The following is a 23,294-nucleotide window of genomic DNA, read 5'->3' on the forward strand; positions in this document are numbered from 1 at the left end:
AAAAATAAACTAATTAAACTAATAAAGAGACTAATCTACAGATGCATGGTCAGAAAGTAAGTCGTGTTCGGCCATGTTCAGCGGGAAGACGATTGAACTGATAGGAAAAATTAACTAATTAAACTAAAAAAGAGACTAATCTATAGATGCATGGTCAGAAAGTAAGTCGTGTTCGGCCATGTTCAGCGGGAAGACGATTGAACTGATAGGAAAAATAAACTAATTAAACTAATAAAGAGACTAATCTATAGATGCATGGTCAGAAAGTAAGTCGTGTTCGGCCATGTTCAGCGGGAAGACGATTGAACTGATAGGAAAAATAAACTAATTAAACTAATAAAGAGACTAATCTATAGATGCATGGTCAGAAAGTAAGTCGTGTTCGGCCATGTTCAGCGGGAAGACGATTGAACTGATAGAAAAAATAAACTAATTAAACTAATAAAGAGACTAATCTATAGATGCATGGTCAGAAAGTAAGTCGTGTTCGGCCATGTTCAGCGGGAAGACGATTGAACTGATAGGAAAAATAAACTAATTAAACTAATAAAGAGACTAACTCATAGATGCATGGTCAGAAAGTAAGTCGTGTTCGGCCATGTTCAGCGGGAAGACGATTGAACTGATAGGAAAAATAAACTAATTAAACTAATAAAGAGACTAATCTATAGATGCATGGTCAGAAAGTAAGTCGTGTTCGGCCATGTTCAGCGGGAAGACGATTGAACTGATAGGAAAAATAAACTAATTAAACTAATAAAGAGACTAATCTATAGATGCATGGTCAGAAAGTAAGTCGTGTTCGGCCATGTTCAGCGGGAAGACGATTGAACTGATAGGAAAAATAAACTAATTAAACTAATAAAGAGACTAACTCATAGATGCATGGTCAGAAAGTAAGTCGTGTTCGGCCATGTTCAGCGGGAAGACGATTGAACTGATAGGAAAAATAAACTAATTAAACTAATAAAGAGACTAATCTATAGATGCATGGTCAGAAAGTAAGTCGTGTTCGGCCATGTTCAGCGGGAAGACGATTGAACTGATAGGAAAAATAAACTAATTAAACTAATAAAGAGACTAATCTATAGATGCATGGTCAGAAAGTAAGTCGTGTTCGGCCATGTTCAGCGGGAAGACGATTGAACTGATAGGAAAAATAAACTAATTAAACTAATAAAGAGACTAACTCATAGATGCATGGTCAGAAAGTAAGTCGTGTTCGGCCATGTTCAGCGGGAAGACGATTGAACTGATAGGAAAAATAAACTAATTAAACTAATAAAGAGACTAATCTATAGATGCATGGTCAGAAAGTAAGTCGTGTTCGGCCATGTTCAGCGGGAAGACGATTGAACTGATAGGAAAAATAAACTAATTAAACTAATAAAGAGACTAACTCATAGATGCATGGTCAGAAAGTAAGTCGTGTTCGGCCATGTTCAGCGGGAAGACGATTGAACTGATAGGAAAAATAAACTAATTAAACTAATAAAGAGACTAACTCATAGATGCATGGTCAGAAAGTAAGTCGTGTTCGGCCATGTTCAGCGGGAAGACGATTGAACTGATAGGAAAAATAAACTAATTAAACTAATAAAGAGACTAACTCATAGATGCATGGTCAGAAAGTAAGTCGTGTTCGGCCATGTTCAGCGGGAAGACGATTGAACTGATAGGAAAAATAAACTAATTAAACTAATAAAGAGACTAATCTATAGATGCATGGTCAGAAAGTAAGTCGTGTTCGGCCATGTTCAGCGGGAAGACGATTGAACTGATAGGAAAAATAAACTAATTAAACTAATAAAGAGACTAACTCATAGATGCATGGTCAGAAAGTAAGTCGTGTTCGGCCATGTTCAGCGGGAAGACGATTGAACTGATAGGAAAAATAAACTAATTAAACTAATAAAGAGACTAACTCATAGATGCATGGTCAGAAAGTAAGTCGTGTTCGGCCATGTTCAGCGGGAAGACGATTGAACTGATAGGAAAAATAAACTAATTAAACTAATAAAGAGACTAACTCATAGATGCATGGTCAGAAAGTAAGTCGTGTTCGGCCATGTTCAGCGGGAAGACGATTGAACTGATAGGAAAAATAAACTAATTAAACTAATAAAGAGACTAATCTATAGATGCATGGTCAGAAAGTAAGTCGTGTTCGGCCATGTTCAGCGGGAAGACGATTGAACTGATAGGAAAAATAAACTAATTAAACTAATAAAGAGACTAACTCATAGATGCATGGTCAGAAAGTAAGTCGTGTTCGGCCATGTTCAGCGGGAAGACGATTGAACTGATAGGAAAAATAAACTAATTAAACTAATAAAGAGACTAACTCATAGATGCATGGTCAGAAAGTAAGTCGTGTTCGGCCATGTTCAGCGGGAAGACGATTGAACTGATAGGAAAAATAAACTAATTAAACTAATAAAGAGACTAACTCATAGATGCATGGTCAGAAAGTAAGTCGTGTTCGGCCATGTTCAGCGGGAAGACGATTGAACTGATAGGAAAAATAAACTAATTAAACTAATAAAGAGACTAATCTATAGATGCATGGTCAGAAAGTAAGTCGTGTTCGGCCATGTTCAGCGGGAAGACGATTGAACTGATAGGAAAAATAAACTAATTAAACTAATATAGAGACTAACTCATAGATGCATGGTCAGAAAGTAAGTCGTGTTCGGCCATGTTCAGCGGGAAGACGATTGAACTGATAGGAAAAATAAACTAATTAAACTAATAAAGAGACTAACTCATAGATGCATGGTCAGAAAGTAAGTCGTGTTCGGCCATGTTCAGCGGGAAGACGATTGAACTGATAGGAAAAATAAACTAATTAAACTAATAAAGAGACTAATCTATAGATGCATGGTCAGAAAGTAAGTCGTGTTCGGCCATGTTCAGCGGGAAGACGATTGAACTGATAGGAAAAATAAACTAATTAAACTAATAAAGAGACTAATCTATAGATGCATGGTCAGAAAGTAAGTCGTGTTCGGCCATGTTCAGCGGGAAGACGATTGAACTGATAGGAAAAATAAACTAATTAAACTAATAAAGAGACTAACTCATAGATGCATGGTCAGAAAGTAAGTCGTGTTCGGCCATGTTCAGCGGGAAGACGATTGAACTGATAGGAAAAATAAACTAATTAAACTAATAAAGAGACTAATCTATAGATGCATGGTCAGAAAGTAAGTCGTGTTCGGCCATGTTCAGCGGGAAGACGATTGAACTGATAGGAAAAATAAACTAATTAAACTAATAAAGAGACTAACTCATAGATGCATGGTCAGAAAGTAAGTCGTGTTCGGCCATGTTCAGCGGGAAGACGATTGAACTGATAGGAATAATAAACTAATTAAACTAATAAAGAGACTAACTCATAGATGCATGGTCAGAAAGTAAGTCGTGTTCGGCCATGTTCAGCGGGAAGACGATTGAACTGATAGGAAAAATAAACTAATTAAACTAATAAAGAGACTAACTCATAGATGCATGGTCAGAAAGTAAGTCGTGTTCGGCCATGTTCAGCGGGAAGACGATTGAACTGATAGGAAAAATAAACTAATTAAACTAATAAAGAGACTAATCTATAGATGCATGGTCAGAAAGTAAGTCGTGTTCGGCCATGTTCAGCGGGAAGACGATTGAACTGATAGGAAAAATAAACTAATTAAACTAATAAAGAGACTAACTCATAGATGCATGGTCAGAAAGTAAGTCGTGTTCGGCCATGTTCAGCGGGAAGACGATTGAACTGATAGGAAAAATAAACTAATTAAACTAATAAAGAGACTAACTCATAGATGCATGGTCAGAAAGTAAGTCGTGTTCGGCCATGTTCAGCGGGAAGACGATTGAACTGATAGGAAAAATAAACTAAATAAACTATTAAAGAGACTAATCTATAGATGCATGGTCAGAAAGTAAGTCGTGTTCGGCCATGTTCAGCGGGAAGACGATTGAACTGATAGGAAAAATAAACTAATTAAACTAATAAAGAGACTAATCTATAGATGCATGGTCAGAAAGTAAGTCGTGTTCGGCCATGTTCAGCGGGAAGACGATTGAACTGATAGGAAAAATAAACTAATTAAACTAATAAAGAGACTAACTCATAGATGCATGGTCAGAAAGTAAGTCGTGTTCGGCCATGTTCAGCGGGAAGACGATTGAACTGATAGGAAAAATAAACTAATTAAACTAATAAAGAGACTAATCTATAGATGCATGGTCAGAAAGTAAGTCGTGTTCGGCCATGTTCAGCGGGAAGACGATTGAACTGATAGGAAAAATAAACTAATTAAACTAATAAAGAGACTAACTCATAGATGCATGGTCAGAAAGTAAGTCGTGTTCGGCCATGTTCAGCGGGAAGACGATTGAACTGATAGGAAAAATAAACTAATTAAACTAATAAAGAGACTAACTCATAGATGCATGGTCAGAAAGTAAGTCGTGTTCGGCCATGTTCAGCGGGAAGACGATTGAACTGATAGGAAAAATAAACTAATTAAACTAATAAAGAGACTAACTCATAGATGCATGGTCAGAAAGTAAGTCGTGTTCGGCCATGTTCAGCGGGAAGACGATTGAACTGATAGGAAAAATAAACTAATTAAACTAATAAAGAGACTAATCTATAGATGCATGGTCAGAAAGTAAGTCGTGTTCGGCCATGTTCAGCGGGAAGACGATTGAACTGATAGGAAAAATAAACTAATTAAACTAATAAAGAGACTAACTCATAGATGCATGGTCAGAAAGTAAGTCGTGTTCGGCCATGTTCAGCGGGAAGACGATTGAACTGATAGGAAAAATAAACTAATTAAACTAATAAAGAGACTAACTCATAGATGCATGGTCAGAAAGTAAGTCGTGTTCGGCCATGTTCAGCGGGAAGACGATTGAACTGATAGGAAAAATAAACTAATTAAACTAATAAAGAGACTAACTCATAGATGCATGGTCAGAAAGTAAGTCGTGTTCGGCCATGTTCAGCGGGAAGACGATTGAACTGATAGGAAAAATAAACTAATTAAACTAATAAAGAGACTAACTCATAGATGCATGGTCAGAAAGTAAGTCGTGTTCGGCCATGTTCAGCGGGAAGACGATTGAACTGATAGGAAAAATAAACTAATTAAACTAATAAAGAGACTAACTCATAGATGCATGGTCAGAAAGTAAGTCGTGTTCGGCCATGTTCAGCGGGAAGACGATTGAACTGATAGGAAAAATAAACTAATTAAACTAATAAAGAGACTAATCTATAGATGCATGGTCAGAAAGTAAGTCGTGTTCGGCCATGTTCAGCGGGAAGACGATTGAACTGATAGGAAAAATAAACTAATTAAACTAATAAAGAGACTAACTCATAGATGCATGGTCAGAAAGTAAGTCGTGTTCGGCCATGTTCAGCGGGAAGACGATTGAACTGATAGGAAAAATAAACTAATTAAACTAATAAAGAGACTAACTCATAGATGCATGGTCAGAAAGTAAGTCGTGTTCGGCCATGTTCAGCGGGAAGACGATTGAACTGATAGGAAAAATAAACTAATTAAACTAATAAAGAGACTAATCTATAGATGCATGGTCAGAAAGTAAGTCGTGTTCGGCCATGTTCAGCGGGAAGACGATTGAACTGATAGGAAAAATAAACTAATTAAACTAATAAAGAGACTAATCTATAGATGCATGGTCAGAAAGTAAGTCGTGTTCGGCCATGTTCAGCGGGAAGACGATTGAACTGATAGGAAAAATAAACTAATTAAACTAATAAAGAGACTAACTCATAGATGCATGGTCAGAAAGTAAGTCGTGTTCGGCCATGTTCAGCGGGAAGACGATTGAACTGATAGGAAAAATAAACTAATTAAACTAATAAAGAGACTAACTCATAGATGCATGGTCAGAAAGTAAGTCGTGTTCGGCCATGTTCAGCGGGAAGACGATTGAACTGATAGGAAAAATAAACTAATTAAACTAATAAAGAGACTAACTCATAGATGCATGGTCAGAAAGTAAGTCGTGTTCGGCCATGTTCAGCGGGAAGACGATTGAACTGATAGGAAAAATAAACTAATTAAACTAATAAAGAGACTAACTCATAGATGCATGGTCAGAAAGTAAGTCGTGTTCGGCCATGTTCAGCGGGAAGACGATTGAACTGATAGGAAAAATAAACTAATTAAACTAATAAAGAGACTAACTCATAGATGCATGGTCAGAAAGTAAGTCGTGTTCGGCCATGTTCAGCGGGAAGACGATTGAACTGATAGGAAAAATAAACTAATTAAACTAATAAAGAGACTAATCTATAGATGCATGGTCAGAAAGTAAGTCGTGTTCGGCCATGTTCAGCGGGAAGACGATTGAACTGATAGGAAAAATAAACTAATTAAACTAATAAAGAGACTAACTCATAGATGCATGGTCAGAAAGTAAGTCGTGTTCGGCCATGTTCAGCGGGAAGACGATTGAACTGATAGGAAAAATAAACTAATTAAACTAATAAAGAGACTAACTCATAGATGCATGGTCAGAAAGTAAGTCGTGTTCGGCCATGTTCAGCGGGAAGACGATTGAACTGATAGGAAAAATAAACTAATTAAACTAATAAAGAGACTAACTCATAGATGCATGGTCAGAAAGTAAGTCGTGTTCGGCCATGTTCAGCGGGAAGACGATTGAACTGATAGGAAAAATAAACTAATTAAACTAATAAAGAGACTAACTCATAGATGCATGGTCAGAAAGTAAGTCGTGTTCGGCCATGTTCAGCGGGAAGACGATTGAACTGATAGGAAAAATAAACTAATTAAACTAATAAAGAGACTAACTCATAGATGCATGGTCAGAAAGTAAGTCAGCAACTTGATTAATAATGTGCTGAATCGCGGAGAACGAACCCCTCTGTAATGACGCATAGAATGTATAAGAAAAAAAAAAACTGCAATAATGTTTTCACTTGCTGTTGTATTTATTTAAGAAACTAAGGATTGGAAAGATGTGGCGATGGTTCATCCTAAACCGAGCAGAAAATGCTGTGAACTCTCGGTTCTACTAAAGTATTCATTAACAAAATTTGAAAGGGTTGACCTTAGGGAGTAAGCTATTTGTTGTACGGCTATTTGCTTACGACGTATTCAGGATATGAAAAGTGACAAACCCGTCAAGTCGAAGTCTGACATATGTTTTCCATAAAATTTTAGAAATGAAATGAAAAAGGTTCAGGGGAAATGACCTTTGGCAAGCTTAGCTGAAGTCGAATGCCAGACAGCAAGCACTTCATGAATTTGTGTGAACAAATGTTTATTCGTTCGAACCTGTACTTTCAGGGGCATCGTCAGCCGCTGAAATTAAACCCGACGTCGACAACGGTGCAGTCGGATGATTTCTATGCAGAAGGTTTCTTCTCGGCGTCACGTTGCATACTTCAGGCGTTCACGAGCGATCTGGGACACAATGATCACGGAGGAGCCCTGCCTTTTGTGTTAAAAAAAAAAAAAAGAAATTAGATATCTTTAGAAATTATGAAAAGCACTGGACTGACTACAGATTTAGTACCGAGCACGGTGTAACGATGGTTTATTCATAAATAAGCCTATCAAGTGAATGTTTGTACTACAAAAATAATTTCTTCATATAATCAAAAGCAACGGTTTTCGAGTTGTCATGAGGGCAGAACACGACCCAAAATGCACGACCATAAATTTACCTCGCGCTTTTTATTGCGAATGATCCGCCACCCTCGCTAAGAAAACTTGCGATGACATAAGTAATCGGCCTCTGAACCCTCGTGTTGTCGTATCTGGAACCCCCTTTGTGGATTTCGAGCGATTCAAAAGTGCTCAACGCGCCTTTTGTGGGGTAGATGCGAGCACGCACTTTCACGTCCAAGAAGATGCCAACAAAAAAGTTCTCTAAAATTGCTCCAAATCCACCAAGAAAATTCCCGATTAAAGTCATCAATATAGACGCTTTCAACACGCGCCAGACTGAGCCGCCATAGCCGACCTTCTCTTGTCTTACCAAGATGCCGAGTCACCAAACCGTACGTTGACGTGCCTTCACAAAGGTCTATGCTAGGGAGACGAACACAGTAGCGCCTAAAGTGGCAATAACCTGTGCTGCTGTGGTAATAATGAAGTGGAGCGAACGGAATAAGAGGGAACAAAAACTGAAGGTCGGTTAAGGCGACGCCCATGCACAGCTGCCTGAAAGCGTCTATACTCAATGTGCGTCGGTGCTAAACTATGTCTCCACACACGTGTACCCCGACGACGTAAAGTGCATAAGTTGTTCACCTTATGATGACATGGAATTATGTAGTACGTGTAAGCATGACACGCCACTTTGCAGAGCGGCGAAACGCGGAAATCCCGGTGAAACGCGACGAGAAGAACGAATACAACACATTCTCCAAGGCGCGGAATGGACGAGTGGAAGCCACCTTATGGTGGCTGCGTCGCGCGACTCCAAGATGGCAGCGCCCAGGCGACGGAGGGTGGAAAGATCTATAAGTAAATTTATGATGGTTTCGTACGACGTCCTTCAGCGGACTCCTAATGCAAGATACACTCTTGCCTTCATTACCTAAAGTGTTTACTATTAAATAATAATTGCAAACTTAAATTATATCAAACATATGTACCACTTCAACGGGAAAACGAGAAATATTTGCCCAGACAAGACGTTGAAAGTCAACCGTGCGGCCTCTACGATGCGTTGTTCTAACGGGATAACTCTCGGCCAACCTTTTGGGGAAGCACACTGCATAAATTTTGTTTTATACTTCTTTGTCGCAATTTCGTTCGAGCCCACAAATCTACGCGTCGAGTTCGTCGCCGAAGCCCGCTCTTCCAACGCAAATGCGGAAACTGTCGGGCTTTCCTCGCCAGCGACAGAACTTTTGCTCTGACCCCGCGCAATGCGGGCGGTGGGGCGGAGGATCCCTCTTCATCGCACGAAACCGGAGACACATCCGGGACCGGAATCCGGGAGAAAACGACTCCCTCGTGGACGCTTTCTTCCCCGATCCCCGTGGCCGTTCCATGCGGGTCGCCGCCGCCGCCGCTACTGCCGGCACATTCGGAGCGTTGCATAGCGTGTCCCAAAATGATGAGCTTAGCCGCCGTCTTCCATCGCGGAAGAGAGGGGACGTTGGCCCGACTGTGTGGTGCTGCCCACCCACCCCCGCCAAACGAGAGCCATCCCGGATTTGCGGGCAAATGCTTCCGGGGGGGAGGGGGGGGGGGTCAGAACAGTAGAGGTGGTGGCGTGAGGCAGTAATGGCACGAGACGACGCCACGCCACGATACCTCGCCATCTCGCGTCCGTTCAAAGGAAGCCAGGGGACTATACAGATGGGGGTTACACCGGGCACGCCGCTTCTCTATAGATAAGGCCTTCCCGTGTTCCGGATGGCCGGCCACTTCATCTTCTTTCCGACTCCGGAGTCCGAGGGCCGGGGTTGGGAGAAGAGACGCGCAGACCGAGCTTTCCTGCGTGGTTTGTGAGCACTGCAGCGAAGGAGGCTCCCCGTGTGAGTGCGTAGCGACAGGAACAAGTCATCGTGTTAGTATTAAAAGTTGCCGAGAAGAAATGGATCTCGTACAGCGGTGGGCTGGCGCGGTTCCGGGTCGTTTCGTTCATGGAGGTTTCGCGTGCGCGAATGTGTCTCTGTTCTTAGTGCGGCGGCAGTAATGGTGCTACGGACTGCCGGATATGTGACAGTGCTGACGAGCATTGAGGTCTCACTGACCTCGTTTCTTACGCTGGATTTTTTCGTTCTCCTTTTATCACCATGGCGGTGTTTACTGTTCATAATTGCTGCGCTCTTTTGTCGCGTTCTACTCTTTACTAGTAAGCGTAGAGAAAAAAATGAAAGACGTTTATAACGCCCTGTAGCGCCGAATTAGAGCGCAGATCTTGAGGAGGAGGAGGGAAGGGTACTGAAGGGAGGGTATACCCCTGCTCCCTCCTCCTCACCCCGTCGTCCTGCCTTCTACTCCTACTCCCCTCTTCCTCCCTCACCTCCTTTTCGCCACCTGACGTCATGATCATATAAACACGTACCATACCTCCTTTGGGGCTATACTGATCATGTGACCTTGTACGATGTATTGGTAGCACAACCGTGGCTTCTGAGCGCAACCCCTTTTTTCCTTCGACTCACTTTTCATCCCGCGGAAGTCAGAGGCGTACAGGGAACGAAGAGTGCCGCGGCGACGGTGGTTGCTCCCCGTATGCGCACGCTCCTCTCTCGCTTGTTTGAGATGAGTCGCGAGATGGAACGATGCTTCTTTGAAGCGACGCTCAAGTTGTACCAGGCCCTTCGAACCTTTCGCCCGGAGGCCTTCACTCGGGTCAATATTTGCGCTGCGGCGTAGGTCCAGAATCTCGATTTAATTTCGCGTTCGATCGATCTATTCGGGGTTCCCGAAATACGGCGGGCGCCCCTCGAAAACGTGTAATTTTTTGTTGTTGTTTTTCAAACCTGTTTGCAGGGCGCCAGACAGTTTATAAAAGAATAGTGGTCAGGGCCGGGGGGAGGAGGGCGGGAGGGGGATTTATCTCGCGGACGCTGTCGCCGGGCCCCTATCATTTGATATCCGCCAGCGAGCTTTGCGAACTCGGTTTCTCTGGGACCCGTTAGCAACCCGTCCCAATTAATTACGTCATTCCGAGAATAACGTGCTAGTCGCGCGCTCGGCTTAACGCGTGCCCGGTGTGGTTAGCGTTGTTTCCATAAGAAAGAAAGTAAACAAAGAACTATTAAAAAAAAGTAATTTGGGAAGCGTGACGGGGTTCGGAACAAGTTAATCTGTCGAAAGTTTTTCCCACTTTTGCTGTCTTTCTTTCGCATCAATTCCTCTATACGGTTGATCGTTCTTTTTTTTTAAATTTATTTATTACTATTTGCAGTAGATTGGTGGCCTTTAGAACGCGACGAGCATTAATTTCCGCTTAACTAGCGAAAGCAAACACAGATTATACTATGTCACTTGTCTCGGTTTTAGATCGTTTTAAAGTTAATAAATGACGGCACCAAATAAATAAAAAAAATCAGGTTGAAAAAGAAAAGTGACATTTTGCAGTGGAGAGTTAGATGATATCTCAAACAACCACATTTTTGCTTACGTTCACTCGCTCCTGAGTGTTTTTAATCAGAATGTGACAGCTTCCCGTTTCCATGCGATAGGTGCTAGCGGTGATACGATTGCTCCTCCATTTCCGCCGAACTGCGTCAGAGCGTTTACCCTGCTACGTCCCGCTGCATTTCACTAAAATATTAGGAATCTTAACTCAATATGTTTCCCCTTTTTTTAATACCGAAAGTATGATAGGTCTAGGTACCGCAACATGGTCGGGTCGTTTCAGTAACCTCGAGCAAACTTTGAAAACACTAAAGTCGCAATCGAGGCCCAGTCACACTTTTGCGTTTGACTATACATCCGAGTGAGACAAAAGAACGCAGTTCTTAAGCCTTTTCCACAGCAGCGCAGTCCAATCGTGAGCCATCGCAAGAGGCTTAAAAATCCGGTCTTGTGACAGTTGGTCGCATTCGGTTGCAAGTGTATGAACGAGCCTCTTCACTACTGATGGATTATATATATATATATATATATATATATATATATATATAGAAAGAAACAAGAACTCGGCGATGGCAGTATACATGTTGACATAATAATTTATGGACGCCTCAACCATGTTCGAAGTATGTTCCCTTTATAGATAATAATAATAATAATAATAATGATAATCATAATAATAATAATGTTTTATTTTGCACCAAAAATTCATGATGCAGGAGGCTTGCAGAAAAAGCTGTCACATAGACAGCTTGACAAAGGCGAAGGCCCCCGTACTGGCAGCGTCCATGCTTCGCTGACAGTGTCTGTATGGACAAATTGACAGGACTGTTATACAGGGAAGAAGCATGCATCAGACACAGTCTGCAGACTGGTATTGTGCACGATGTGTCAGCACAAACGAAGTTTGTGCTGACACATCGTACACAATACCAGTCATCGTACTTGAGCTGAAACCACTTGGTTTCAGCTCAAGTCCAGACGCAGCCGACGCTACGAGCTAAACGGGACCGGTCGAGCAGAGCGTCAAAAGCGCGAGTTACTGGGTCGTTGTTACAGCGGAGCTGTTAAGGGCTGGTTTCCCCAGTATCGTGTCCGGCAGCAAACAAATGATGACACGAAACTCTAGAAAGCTACCGCCATCTATAGGCGACGGCGGCAACCAGACAACTGGCTGGCCGGTTGTCTGGTTGCCGCCTTCGCTCATAGATTGTGGCAACCTTTCCAGCCTTTCCTCTCTGGCTTGCCGACTTGCGGCCAGCTATTACTTCATTTTCGCCATAGAACAGCTTCGCTGGTCTTCCTTCTTTACCACAGTGGAAAGGCTGAAAGTTTTCTTTTTACCGATGGTTCAGCGACGAGAGAACACGAACAGAAACATGACGAACGCCATGATGGTGTGCGTTTTGACGCTGTCTGATTGGTCCCGTCAGTTCGTAGCGTCGACAGCGTCTCGTGTTCGCGGTTTGTACTCGCGAATCAGTTAGCTCCGTTGAGTGCACTTCTCACCGCACACCGGTGTACTGCAGTGAAGCGACGACCACGAATTGGGCATCACGATTTTGGGCAGCTTGCTTCGCCGCAGCGCACCTTTGTGCTAAAGGTGAAAAGTACCGCTCTACAGCTGGATTTTTCATAAGCAAAGTCAAGCATATATGTAGCACTGCGAGCGTAATAGTATTTTATTTTGAAGAAAAAGGAAAGAATAGTTTGTTTTCAGTCTGTGGGATGCTGTGTACCATTTTATGAAAATGTTTCTGATAATTTAAAATTAAATCGTCTGTGGCTAGAAACTTCGGTACGCGCGCGCACAGACACACGGAAACAAGTACACACACATAACACGCACACACACACCAAGAACTAACGAGAGAGTGCACCACCTCTCAGTGACCTCATGGAGTAATTACACCCTTCCAGTATTGGACTATGCGGTACATGATAATTAACCACTTTCCATCGTTGCTATTTCGGGGACTTTGAGCTAGGGCTAAAACCGGTGTTACAACAACGAAAATAATGGCAACACCCATCTTTGTTTACTTTTCGCGCAGGCGTGGTGCTCAGCAACCACATCCGGCACTTCGAGCCGCTCTTCTTCAATCACCACTCATTTCGGGATCAGCACCATCGAAGCAAAAGGTCACCCAAGCTGGATATCCGGTTGGAATTCGCAGCCCACAACCGGTGAGTTCGAAACCTGCTGTTTCGGTCACTGTCTGTCAAGAGCGTTCTCTCCAACGGCAGGAGAACTTTGCTTTGATCTTCTGCGCTCTTTAACGCGGAGCAATACTCAAGCAACGACACGACTGAATAGGCGATAACATATTTTGAATAGTTTAGTTGGGTAGAAAGCTTTGACTATTGGGTACCATAAAGAAACGCCCCCCCCCCCAAAAAAAAAAAATAAAAATAAACAATAGAATAAATTGGTTTGCAATTTTTTTATCACAAAAAATTAACCACATATCGCTAAACGCCCAGTCTCTGCCCAAATATAGCGTTACCAGTCCGGACCATGGTGCCAAATTATTAGAAAGAATCGTTATCTTATTTAAAAGTTATATGCAATTTTCGGGATTATTCAACGATAAAATTCTGGTCGACGGTGCCAACGAATACATGGGGCTGAATGGCACAAACTAGCGAAAATGGGCCCCATTTCCAGAGAAAACATTTCGACAAATCACTATTTTTTTATTTTTTTATTAAGATAACTGCGAGTTCTGAAACTTTGGCATCTGGTTCCTGACCACTGGCGCTACATTAGGGCGCAGACGTTGGGCAATGCGTAGTTTATTTTTGCGGTAAATAAAAAAAAGCTATTTTTTTTTTCTGGACACGCTGTTTGTATTTATTTGTGGTACTGGAATACCCCACCCAACTTCGGAGTTAGAAAACGTGAAATTAAAGTTGCGATTCATCCAACTACCAAGTCTCAACTTCGCGGTCAATATAAATATATATATATTTGTTTCTCCCTGGTTTAGACGAGGCTTGGTAATGAAATTGTAAATTTTGGCATCTTAGTTTGGTTTGAAATCAAGGCTGGGCGACTGATTAATTAACCTTGCGATCAATCATTTATTATCTGAATTTCTTGATCAATCAATTACTATCTGACTCGCGCGATCAATCAATTATTATCTGAATCGCGATTAATTTTTATATCCAGTGAATCGGCTGAATTTTCAGTTAGTAATTCCGGGGAGAAAGTAAAAATACCCGCTTCACTACTTGGTGCACATCCATCAGTTTTAGGAGGTAGTATTGTCGTATTCGACGATAAACCACTTTAGAATTCCCTAAGCCTAAGGCACTGATCCGGAGTGATTTATAAGGATGTAAAAATGTTTTATTGCTAAAACTGTTTGCCCGCAATTTTTTTTTTTTTTTTTACGTATATGCGGGGAAGACGCCGTATAATTGAGATATCAGTTGCTTGTCATCGTCCGCTGGGGGCATGCCAGGGTGCCCTTCGTTCGTTGGGCACGTCAGCACCCCCACGTTTCCTTTGTCTTCTTGTGGGCGGTGCAGAGTCAAGGTTCAGATTAGGCGGTACATTCCGCGCCTGACGACATAGTAAAAAACAGCAAAAAAGAATGTGGGGTTTTTAGACCTTGTTTTAGTTATTATGCCCTGAGACCAACACATCCAGTTAATAGATTAACTAATGGATTGAAAAGTAGCGATTAATTGGGTTACATTTTTAATCGACCCCAGCCCTAATCTTGATTTTTATATTAAATTCAATTCAATTCAATTAAATTTTTATTTCCAACGCAGTGTTGGGGTTCCCCGGGCGAAAAAGCTGTCATTGACAGCTTCAGAGTGCCTGGGGGCCCATACAGACAGCAACATATTGTGAAAAAAAATACAAAAAATATGACGCGTAACAATATGAGTACACATAATCACCATGTAAATGTATACAATTCTATATGGTACATGTCAAAGACTATATAAAGATTATGAACCGTTGAGGGAATTATAAATGACAGATCAAATTTCTCACATGGCCTGTTTTCTAGCAAAAATTACAAAAAAAAAAAAGCTTCAACACCAAAACTTTCCGATATACAAGATATAGTCTAATGCATTATCATCTGTTGTTTACAAAAAAAATTCTCGCATTTTTTTTCTAGTAAATGTATCAAAGTAAATATTTTGTTCTAGATACTTGTTTAGAGTAAAAGGTAGGTTATATGTCAGCGACTGCGAGAAGTATTCAGTGCGCCGGCGCGGCACTAACCACCTGCCACAGCTGGGGGTGCGAGGGTCACTTATTTGTTTCGATAAGTCAAATGTCCTTTTCGAAAAGGAGTTGAAACTTTCATTTGACAAGAACAAAGATTGCAATAAACAAAATTCATATATATTTTTTACGCTTATTATACCATACTGAGTGTACAATTGTGCGGTTGAGTGTAATCGTGGCACATTAGCAATATATCGAATCGCTTTTTTTTTTTTGAAGAACAAGGATGGTGTGTACGTTTCCTGCTGTGGTCGTGCCCCATACGAGCGTGCTGTAATTTATGTGTGAAGTGAATAGGGCATGATAAATATGAAGTTTTGCATTATATGGAAGGATCTGTTGACATCGTGACAAGGCTCCTGTCGCCGATGATAAGGACTTAGCTAAAGTTTCAATGTGATCTGTCCATGTCATATTGGCAGAAAATGTAACTCCAAGGATCCTGTGTTTGTTAACTATTTCAATAGAAGTATCACCAAGTAATAAATCGTGTATTATTTACGTCTGCTTATGTGTAGTTTTGAATAAAATAGCCTTAGATTTATTTGTATTTATTTTTAGACCATTCTCATTGGACCAGTGCCACAGTTTCAAAAGTTCCCTTTCAGCCTTTAAAATTATTTCATTTGTATCCCATCCGGAAATAAACAGGCTCATGTCATCCGCATAGATAACGTAGACTGCGTTACTATCTCGCTGAACAACATCATTAATATACACCAGGCACGTAGCCAGGGGGGAGGCCCATGGGGCCCGGGCCCCCCTCGAAATCTTCCATTTTGCTGGGACCTCCTCTCCCCCCTCCCCTTCATACAGCATTTTGTCATGAGTGGGCTCTCCCCGAAACAAAATCCTGGCTACGTGCCTGATATACACATTGAAAAGGAACGGTCCTAGAACACTTCCTTGTGGAACACCGGCAGTAACGAATTTGGAAGATGAAATGTTATTATCTATGGATACGCACTGCTTCCGGTCGTAAAGATAAGACTGAAACAACGATTGGGCAACACCGCGGACACCGTATGCGTGCAACTTTTTTAGTAATATCTCGTGATTTATGTAATCGAATGCCTTACTATAGTCAATAAATACTCCAAGGGTAAGCCGATTTCCTTCAATATTCTTAATGATAAGTTCCTTCATTGTTAAAAGTGCTGTTTCTGTTTATTTTCCCTGGCGAAAGCCATGTTGACTGTCTATTAGTATATCGTGTTTAGAGAAAAAAACTATTGATGCGTGAAAAAATTATTCTATCAAGTCCTTTAGAGAACACCGGATGAATGGATACTGGCCTATAATTGTTAAAGTTATTTTTCTCTCCTCCTTTAAAGATGACCGAAACTTTCGCCTTTTTCATTCTACTGGGAAAGCAACCAAACTCTAGAACTAGATTAAATATGTAGTTTAGACAGGGAGCGATAGCATCAATTACGTATTTTACAGGCTTTATCTGAACGTCGTCTATGTCTGTTGAGTGGGTGTTTTTTAAGCTCATAAATGTGCGACAAATCTCGATTTCATCCGTAGGTTCAAGAAACGCAGTTTCACTACATTGGTACCCGGGTTTCGAACCAGTGATGTTATTCAGCGGTCTAACCATATTCACAAAGTGCGTATTGAAATGATCGGCTAATGTGACCCTTGAGAGTTTGTTGTTTCCTATTGTTAATTCAGTTGTGTTACATTTCGCGTTTTGTCGTTTTAGAACCTCATTTATTATCTTCTATACTCTTTCAGGGTGCTTTTTGGACACCTAAAAAAAAGTTATTATAGTAAGATGTTTTTGCCTTCCTTAACTCGGCGGTTAGCTTGATTCTATGTTTTTTTTTTTAAAGATGCAAGTTTACACGGTTTCCTCGTACGCAAGAACGCTTTAAAAAGTTTAGTTTTTTCATAGATCATTTTTAAATGTTCAGGTTCTATTCAAGGCTTCCTAATTTTCTTTTTTTTGCTTTTCGGTTATGCGAGGAAAAGCGGCATTATAATGGTGAAGAAATATTGATAAGAACTCGTCATAGGCGTCACTACCGTTGGTTTTGCTATAGACGGATGACCAGTCAGCATTTACGATATACCTACGGAAGGTATCCAGATTTCTGCTGGATAGGCACCGATATGTTAATTTAGTTTGACGTGTTTTTTCCCACGATGTAGAAGTAGAATACGCTATAAAAATGTGACAGTGATCACTAATATCATAGCATATTGTACCTGCCACTTGAATAGATGTGTCTATATTTACAATGAAAAGGTCAAGGATGGATTGACCCGTGAGTGATACACGAGTTGAGGTTGTGATGACATTCTGGTAACCGCAAGAATTTATTCTGTTATTAAAATCACGGGCATGCACCGTTATTATCAAGCATATTTATATTGAAATCGCCCCCAATTAGCAAGCGATACCGATGAATTGATGCGAAATCTAATATTTCTTCAATAAAATCAAGAAAAACGTTCCGATTACCAGAGGGGGGACGATACACAACCGCAAAGATTTCATTGTTACTTAGCAAACAAATTGCTTCATAATCTGTGGTGATAAGTGTGAATTTTTCCAGCACTTCGCATGACAATTGCTGTTTAACATGCATCGTTACGCCACCGCCTCGCATTCCACTTCGGTTTATAAAATAATGATTGTATTCATCCAATACTAGCATATCGCTATCTGTTTGATACCATGTTTCAGAAAACATAACAATGTCAAATCGGAAAAGTAGAAACTTGGTCCTGCTTAGGCGCAAGAGATCGCGCGTTGACATGAACAAAAGAAAGAAAGTCGTTTGACTGTTTTCGTACCGCAATATCAGATGGTAATCCGTACTCTTGATAAAGCATATTAGTTGAAAGATATAGTAACCTAGCAAAGTTTTCACTTACACGATTTTGCACAAGTCATTTTCAGATACGATGTGTACTACCGGACTGTGCTCTGCTTTGCGTGCAAAGATTTTACCGTTCCGCGTCCACAGAAGTCGCCACTGACACTCACGTTTCTTGGCAATCGCAAGAGAAAGAAGCCGCTTCAGCGGGGGACCCCCATAAGTGCTCATTCAGATGAACTTGTGTTTCGTTCGCCGTTCCGACATTACGGTTCCTGATGCGACTCTTACGAGCCTTCGCAAAAACGGCATCTCTCTTCTGCCTGCTTCTGAACTGCACGATGACGTTGCTCTTGCCCTCCTCTCGCGTAGGTACGCGATGACAAGACTCAACATCGTCTGCGGCAATGTGTTCACCAATCACATCACCTATCTTACCTACAAGTTCAGTGACGTTTTCATTTTTATTCTGCACAAGCCCTTTTATTGCAATGTTAGACCTGCGGGAGTACTGCTCACATTGAACAACCCTCATCTGAAGTTGCTCAATAAGACTCTCGTTCTTTTTGCACCTCTCGCGCAAGCTCTCGTCTTCCTTCTTCAGAGCCTCCCTTTCGCCAAGTGCCTCATCAAGCCTTTTCTTCATATCTTCAAATTCCGCGTTTATAAAATTCATGCTCTCTTGTAGCCCCCTCATTTCAGTCCGGAGCTCGCGAAGCTCACTACGATCATCTCTCCCTGACGTAGACGTCGCGGATTTAGTCATCGCACTTCGCAATCAAAAACAGCAATTAAACTCAACAGCAGCGACAGCAGTAACAATATGCAATTACGGTGGAAAAAATCACCACACCAACCTGCAGGGTGAACAACACTTGTTGAGGCGATTCTTCAACCGGCTGTCGCTGTTGCTGAATGACGGTTCCAGCGAAGGCAGTCCTCTTTTCTTGGCTGGCTTGGTGACGTCGATGGTCGACAGCGGCTTCCGGCGCTGCGTCACTCCCGGTGGAAGGGATATCGTTTGATCCTTCTCACTATAAATAAAGAGAACATGAAACGATATAGTGTTCTAACCACGATGCCAGAGACACCTTAGGTGATGTCACTCGATTTAATGGAGCGTCCAGATTATGTTCGGCGTGCCTGGCGCTTCATTTGAACGCGGATGGATGGCGCCCGAATCAGTGGGCCATATGGATATACGCGCCCGTAGGGAACATCGGTAAATAGAGGTCGGGCGTCAGGCCCTGGCCTGCAGTGGGGCAGTTGCAAATGAGACCGTCCAGGGTGACCTGGGCTGATGAGCCTTCGAGGCTCGGGAGACGACCAGCAAAATAGCCTTCGACGAAGGACTTCGCCATAAGGACAGCTGCCGTTAGGCGAAGATACTTTTCACATACACACACACTTATCTGGATTGCGAACCAGTTAGCAGAAGCGCCTCTATGAGCTAGAACGCGAGTCAGAGGTCCGCAAAAAGGTTCGTGACCAAGAGACCCAGCAGTGGCTGCAAGACGCCCAAACCAAGTCGACGATAGATGTGTACGTGATTCATAAGCAGACCATCACTTCACACATCCGGTTGTACGACAACAGTCTAGGTAATCGCCTTCTGTTTGAAGCACGAGTGGGAGCCCTCCGGATGCTGCCTTACAAGCGGCGGTTCGACGCTGCAGTGTGACCACGAGTGTGTGTAGGGCGTGCGGGGTCCACAACGAAACGGTGGTACACATCGTTTTCGATTGTGCAAGTCTCCAGACTACTCGGCCACAGGACAAGGGATGACGTCCTCGTACCTCCCTGGCGCTCGCTGAGGAAGGCAACCGCAGCAGCCCGACTAAACAGGGCGGGGAGAACATGCCGACAGGCCTGCTGCAAAGTCGAACGTGATTTTCAGCGGTCTGCACAAGCCTACTGTATAGAGGCGACCAAAAAAAGAAAAAGTTTGAGACTGGCGAAAAAAGGTTCACTCTAGGGGAAATTAAGACCCACACAGTCCCTCCCAGGCTTGGGCACGAACTCAGTTTGAGCCCGCCTTTCCAAAAGAAAAGGACCGCAACATCATCATAATTATCGTCACCATCTATCCGCTGGATGTCGTTTTCGTTGAATGGCAGTGTTCACAACGCGCATGTCGATGCACATGCGGATTTAATCAGGGTGTTGTGGTTTTGAGACAATCACAACAGGAGGCACCCATGGTGTGGGTCCAACTGCTGGCTCGATGATGTCATTTGACACGAAACGGTCGAGTTTTGCTTCCATGAGTGCTCGCACTGCAAATCAGAATCAGAATCAGAATCAGTTTAGTTTTGTCGCAGCTCTTTTACACAGATGGGACAAGGGGGGCCAGGAAAAAAAGATGCAAGTTTGCAGCCTTGACGGGTTCCTGCCCCCCAAAACACAGGGCAGAGCGGCACTGTCATCAAAAACACACACAAAAAAAAAACACAGTGAAAATAACTTACGTAACATGACATTTAGCAATATATTAAGTATCATCTCAATAACATTGAAATAGATATATATAACAAACATAAGACAAACATTCGATTTATTGCCGGAAAGTTTAAATTTTACGGACATTTAACGAAAGTTTACCAACACTCACCTCCAGACACTAAACAAAAACCCAAGATAACTTATATAAGACGTCGTATAAAATAAGTGTCATTGAAAACAGGTTGCGCTTCAAAACAGACTGAAGTAGAAGATATAATAAACTTAAGACAAACATTTTCACTCAGTACAAGAAAGCCTGAGTCGTATGGGCATTTAATGAAGGTGAATCAACTTCTCGGGTATATAGGTGTTTTACAGTGACGGTAATATGTAACTCAACCTCTGGAAGTCAAAATTAGTTCTAGATGATGGGATTCGCCATGGATGCCAATGACGTGAGGGATATAATGACACATTATTTTCAAGTTTAGCGAGGTCAAAAATCACTGCAATATGTTCTCTTAAGGCACGATATGTGACAGTTAATCTATTAGAGGACATGTTAGATACGTCAAGTATTTTATGCTTCATAAATAAAAGAAGAGAACTATAATCACGTGAGACATTTTCAGTTATCCTTATTGCTTTTTTTTTTTTCATTAACCTCAACCTGTCAAAGTTACTTTTTGTTGTTGTCCCCCAGACCAGATGGCAATAACAAAGAATTGAATGAAAAAGGGAATTATCTATTATCTTTTTTATAGTTACGCAGGAAATACTTTTTTATATTAGTTCATTATCCCTACTACTTTACAAAGTTTTTTGTAGGTAAGAAACATGGGGATTCCAACGACATGTGTTCTGAGAACACAACGCCGAGGGTCTTTACGCTGTCAACGTATTCTACTATATTTGGCCCAAAGTACAAATCACTGGACAATGCGATCTGTGATCCTGGACATTTAAAAAAGATTCCTTTTCTTTTGTACGGGTTTATAGACAGAGAATTTATGGTGACCCAGTGTTTTAGCTTGCGTAAGAAATAGTTTCCCTTGGAAGTGAGTATGTATTCTCTCGAGTCAAAAAAAAAGAAAATATTCTGGTGTCATCTGCATACATAATCAGCTTGGCGGAAATGAAATGCGTCGGTGAGGTTGAGCGATGGGGGGTACAATTTCATCTGCGAAGAGCTAGATTTGCTGCTCGTTGAGCTTATACAACTCCTTTGAACAAGTTGGAGAATTATTCCACGGTCGACTTTCCTGTCGGGGACTCTTCGACTCGGTATGCGATTCGGACAAGACCAAGATTCGATGCTGCTGCGAAGCTAAGGAGTGGTGCGCAGCTGCCCCGGTTGACAAAGATGTCCTCTTGACTGGTGCAGTCAGGAGGACATCTTCGTCACCCACGCTGACTGAGACTTTTCCCAGAAGTTGCAGGGGAGACGTTGCCCTGTATGGAAACACATTTACATATGTTTTCTCAAGTTTTTCATCTAGGTGACAGTTCCGGATTTAATATTTGCTGCGTTGCGCGAGGACAGCGCAGCAGAGGTTGGTTGCACTATCTCTCCACGGGACGCGGCGCCGTCGGGGCCGAGAAGCGCTCCGATCGCAAACCGAAACTTAAAAACCCCGGCGTCGAATTTATGCGGTTTTTCAGAAAGCCGTAAAATGCTGCGCGTACTTCCTATCGTTCTGCACTTTGTTGATTTAGTGTTTTTTGATGATGCTGAGCAATTTTCTCATTAAACCATGCCCTTAAACACAATATTAAAAAAGTTAATTACGCAATAATAATTAACGATATAATTATCCCGGACTTTAATAATTTTCCTAAATGGGCCCCTGGCCCAGGACCCAAACAACACAAGTCTTTTTCGTTGCGACGAGTAGTTGTTGCAATATCGAATTTGTCCACTTTTCGTGAAACACCCTGTATAAAGAGGTTGATTAAAGCTTACTAACCTCCGATACACTATTTAAAACATCCATAGACACCAAGAAATAGATCGGATGACGTTCTCTTGAATCTGTATCGTTTGTCAGGTATCTATTTAAACGGAACTCTCCGCAAATAACAAGTCGCAAAAAATCGACGTACAGAATGGCCTTTAACATATATCACATTAATAACGAATCATAACCTAATGGGATTAAAACGAAATAAAAAAAAAACTTCCTTCATTTCTCAGAACATTTAAATCGGGAGTCTACGTTAGATCATTTCCGAAGACATAAATGCCAGTGCCCGTAATAACGTGCCAAACGAGGCACCCGCGTGCGCGCGCGTACGCCTGGGGTGGGTGCCATCACATCCCCCAAATGGGAGAGAAAAGCAAAAAAACAAAAGACGCGTTCCCGTTCCAGGCTGTTCAAACTCCGCATGAAGAGGGACACCAGCGTGTTCAGCCCCGACGTGGCCTTCGAGTCGTCGAGCAAGGGACCCATTTCCTACGACATCTCCAACGTCCTCAAGGGATACATTGAAGGTAGGCCGGGCGAGAAAGTCGTGACACACGACGCACATAAAACGCGGGCCTTTGTGCGCGGGGGCCGGGAATTTGAGGGGGGCCATGGTGCTGGAATATACGTACACCGAGCACCGGCCGCTTAAAGGAGCCGTGGCCGTTCGGGAAAGGAAGTGTGA

At 42.0% G+C, this 23,294-nt stretch overlaps 1 protein-coding gene across 1 annotated transcript in view; it reads left to right on the forward strand.

Moving 5' to 3' along the window:
* The window catches only part of LOC8027278 (disintegrin and metalloproteinase domain-containing protein 10), a 160,034-nt gene that overhangs the window by 86,728 nt on the left and 50,012 nt on the right, over nucleotides 1–23,294 (forward strand). The window contains exons 3-4 of the mRNA XM_040206718.3: nucleotides 13,172–13,304; nucleotides 23,015–23,136. Of these exons, the coding sequence (XP_040062652.1) occupies nucleotides 13,172–13,304; nucleotides 23,015–23,136 (255 nt within the window). The remainder of the gene's footprint in view (nucleotides 1–13,171; nucleotides 13,305–23,014; nucleotides 23,137–23,294) is intronic.

This window comes from Ixodes scapularis, unplaced genomic scaffold (assembly GCF_016920785.2).
Source record: "Ixodes scapularis isolate PalLabHiFi unplaced genomic scaffold, ASM1692078v2 PGA_scaffold0__279_contigs__length_252992795, whole genome shotgun sequence".
In the NCBI taxonomy this organism is placed as follows: Eukaryota; Metazoa; Arthropoda; class Arachnida; order Ixodida; family Ixodidae; genus Ixodes; species Ixodes scapularis.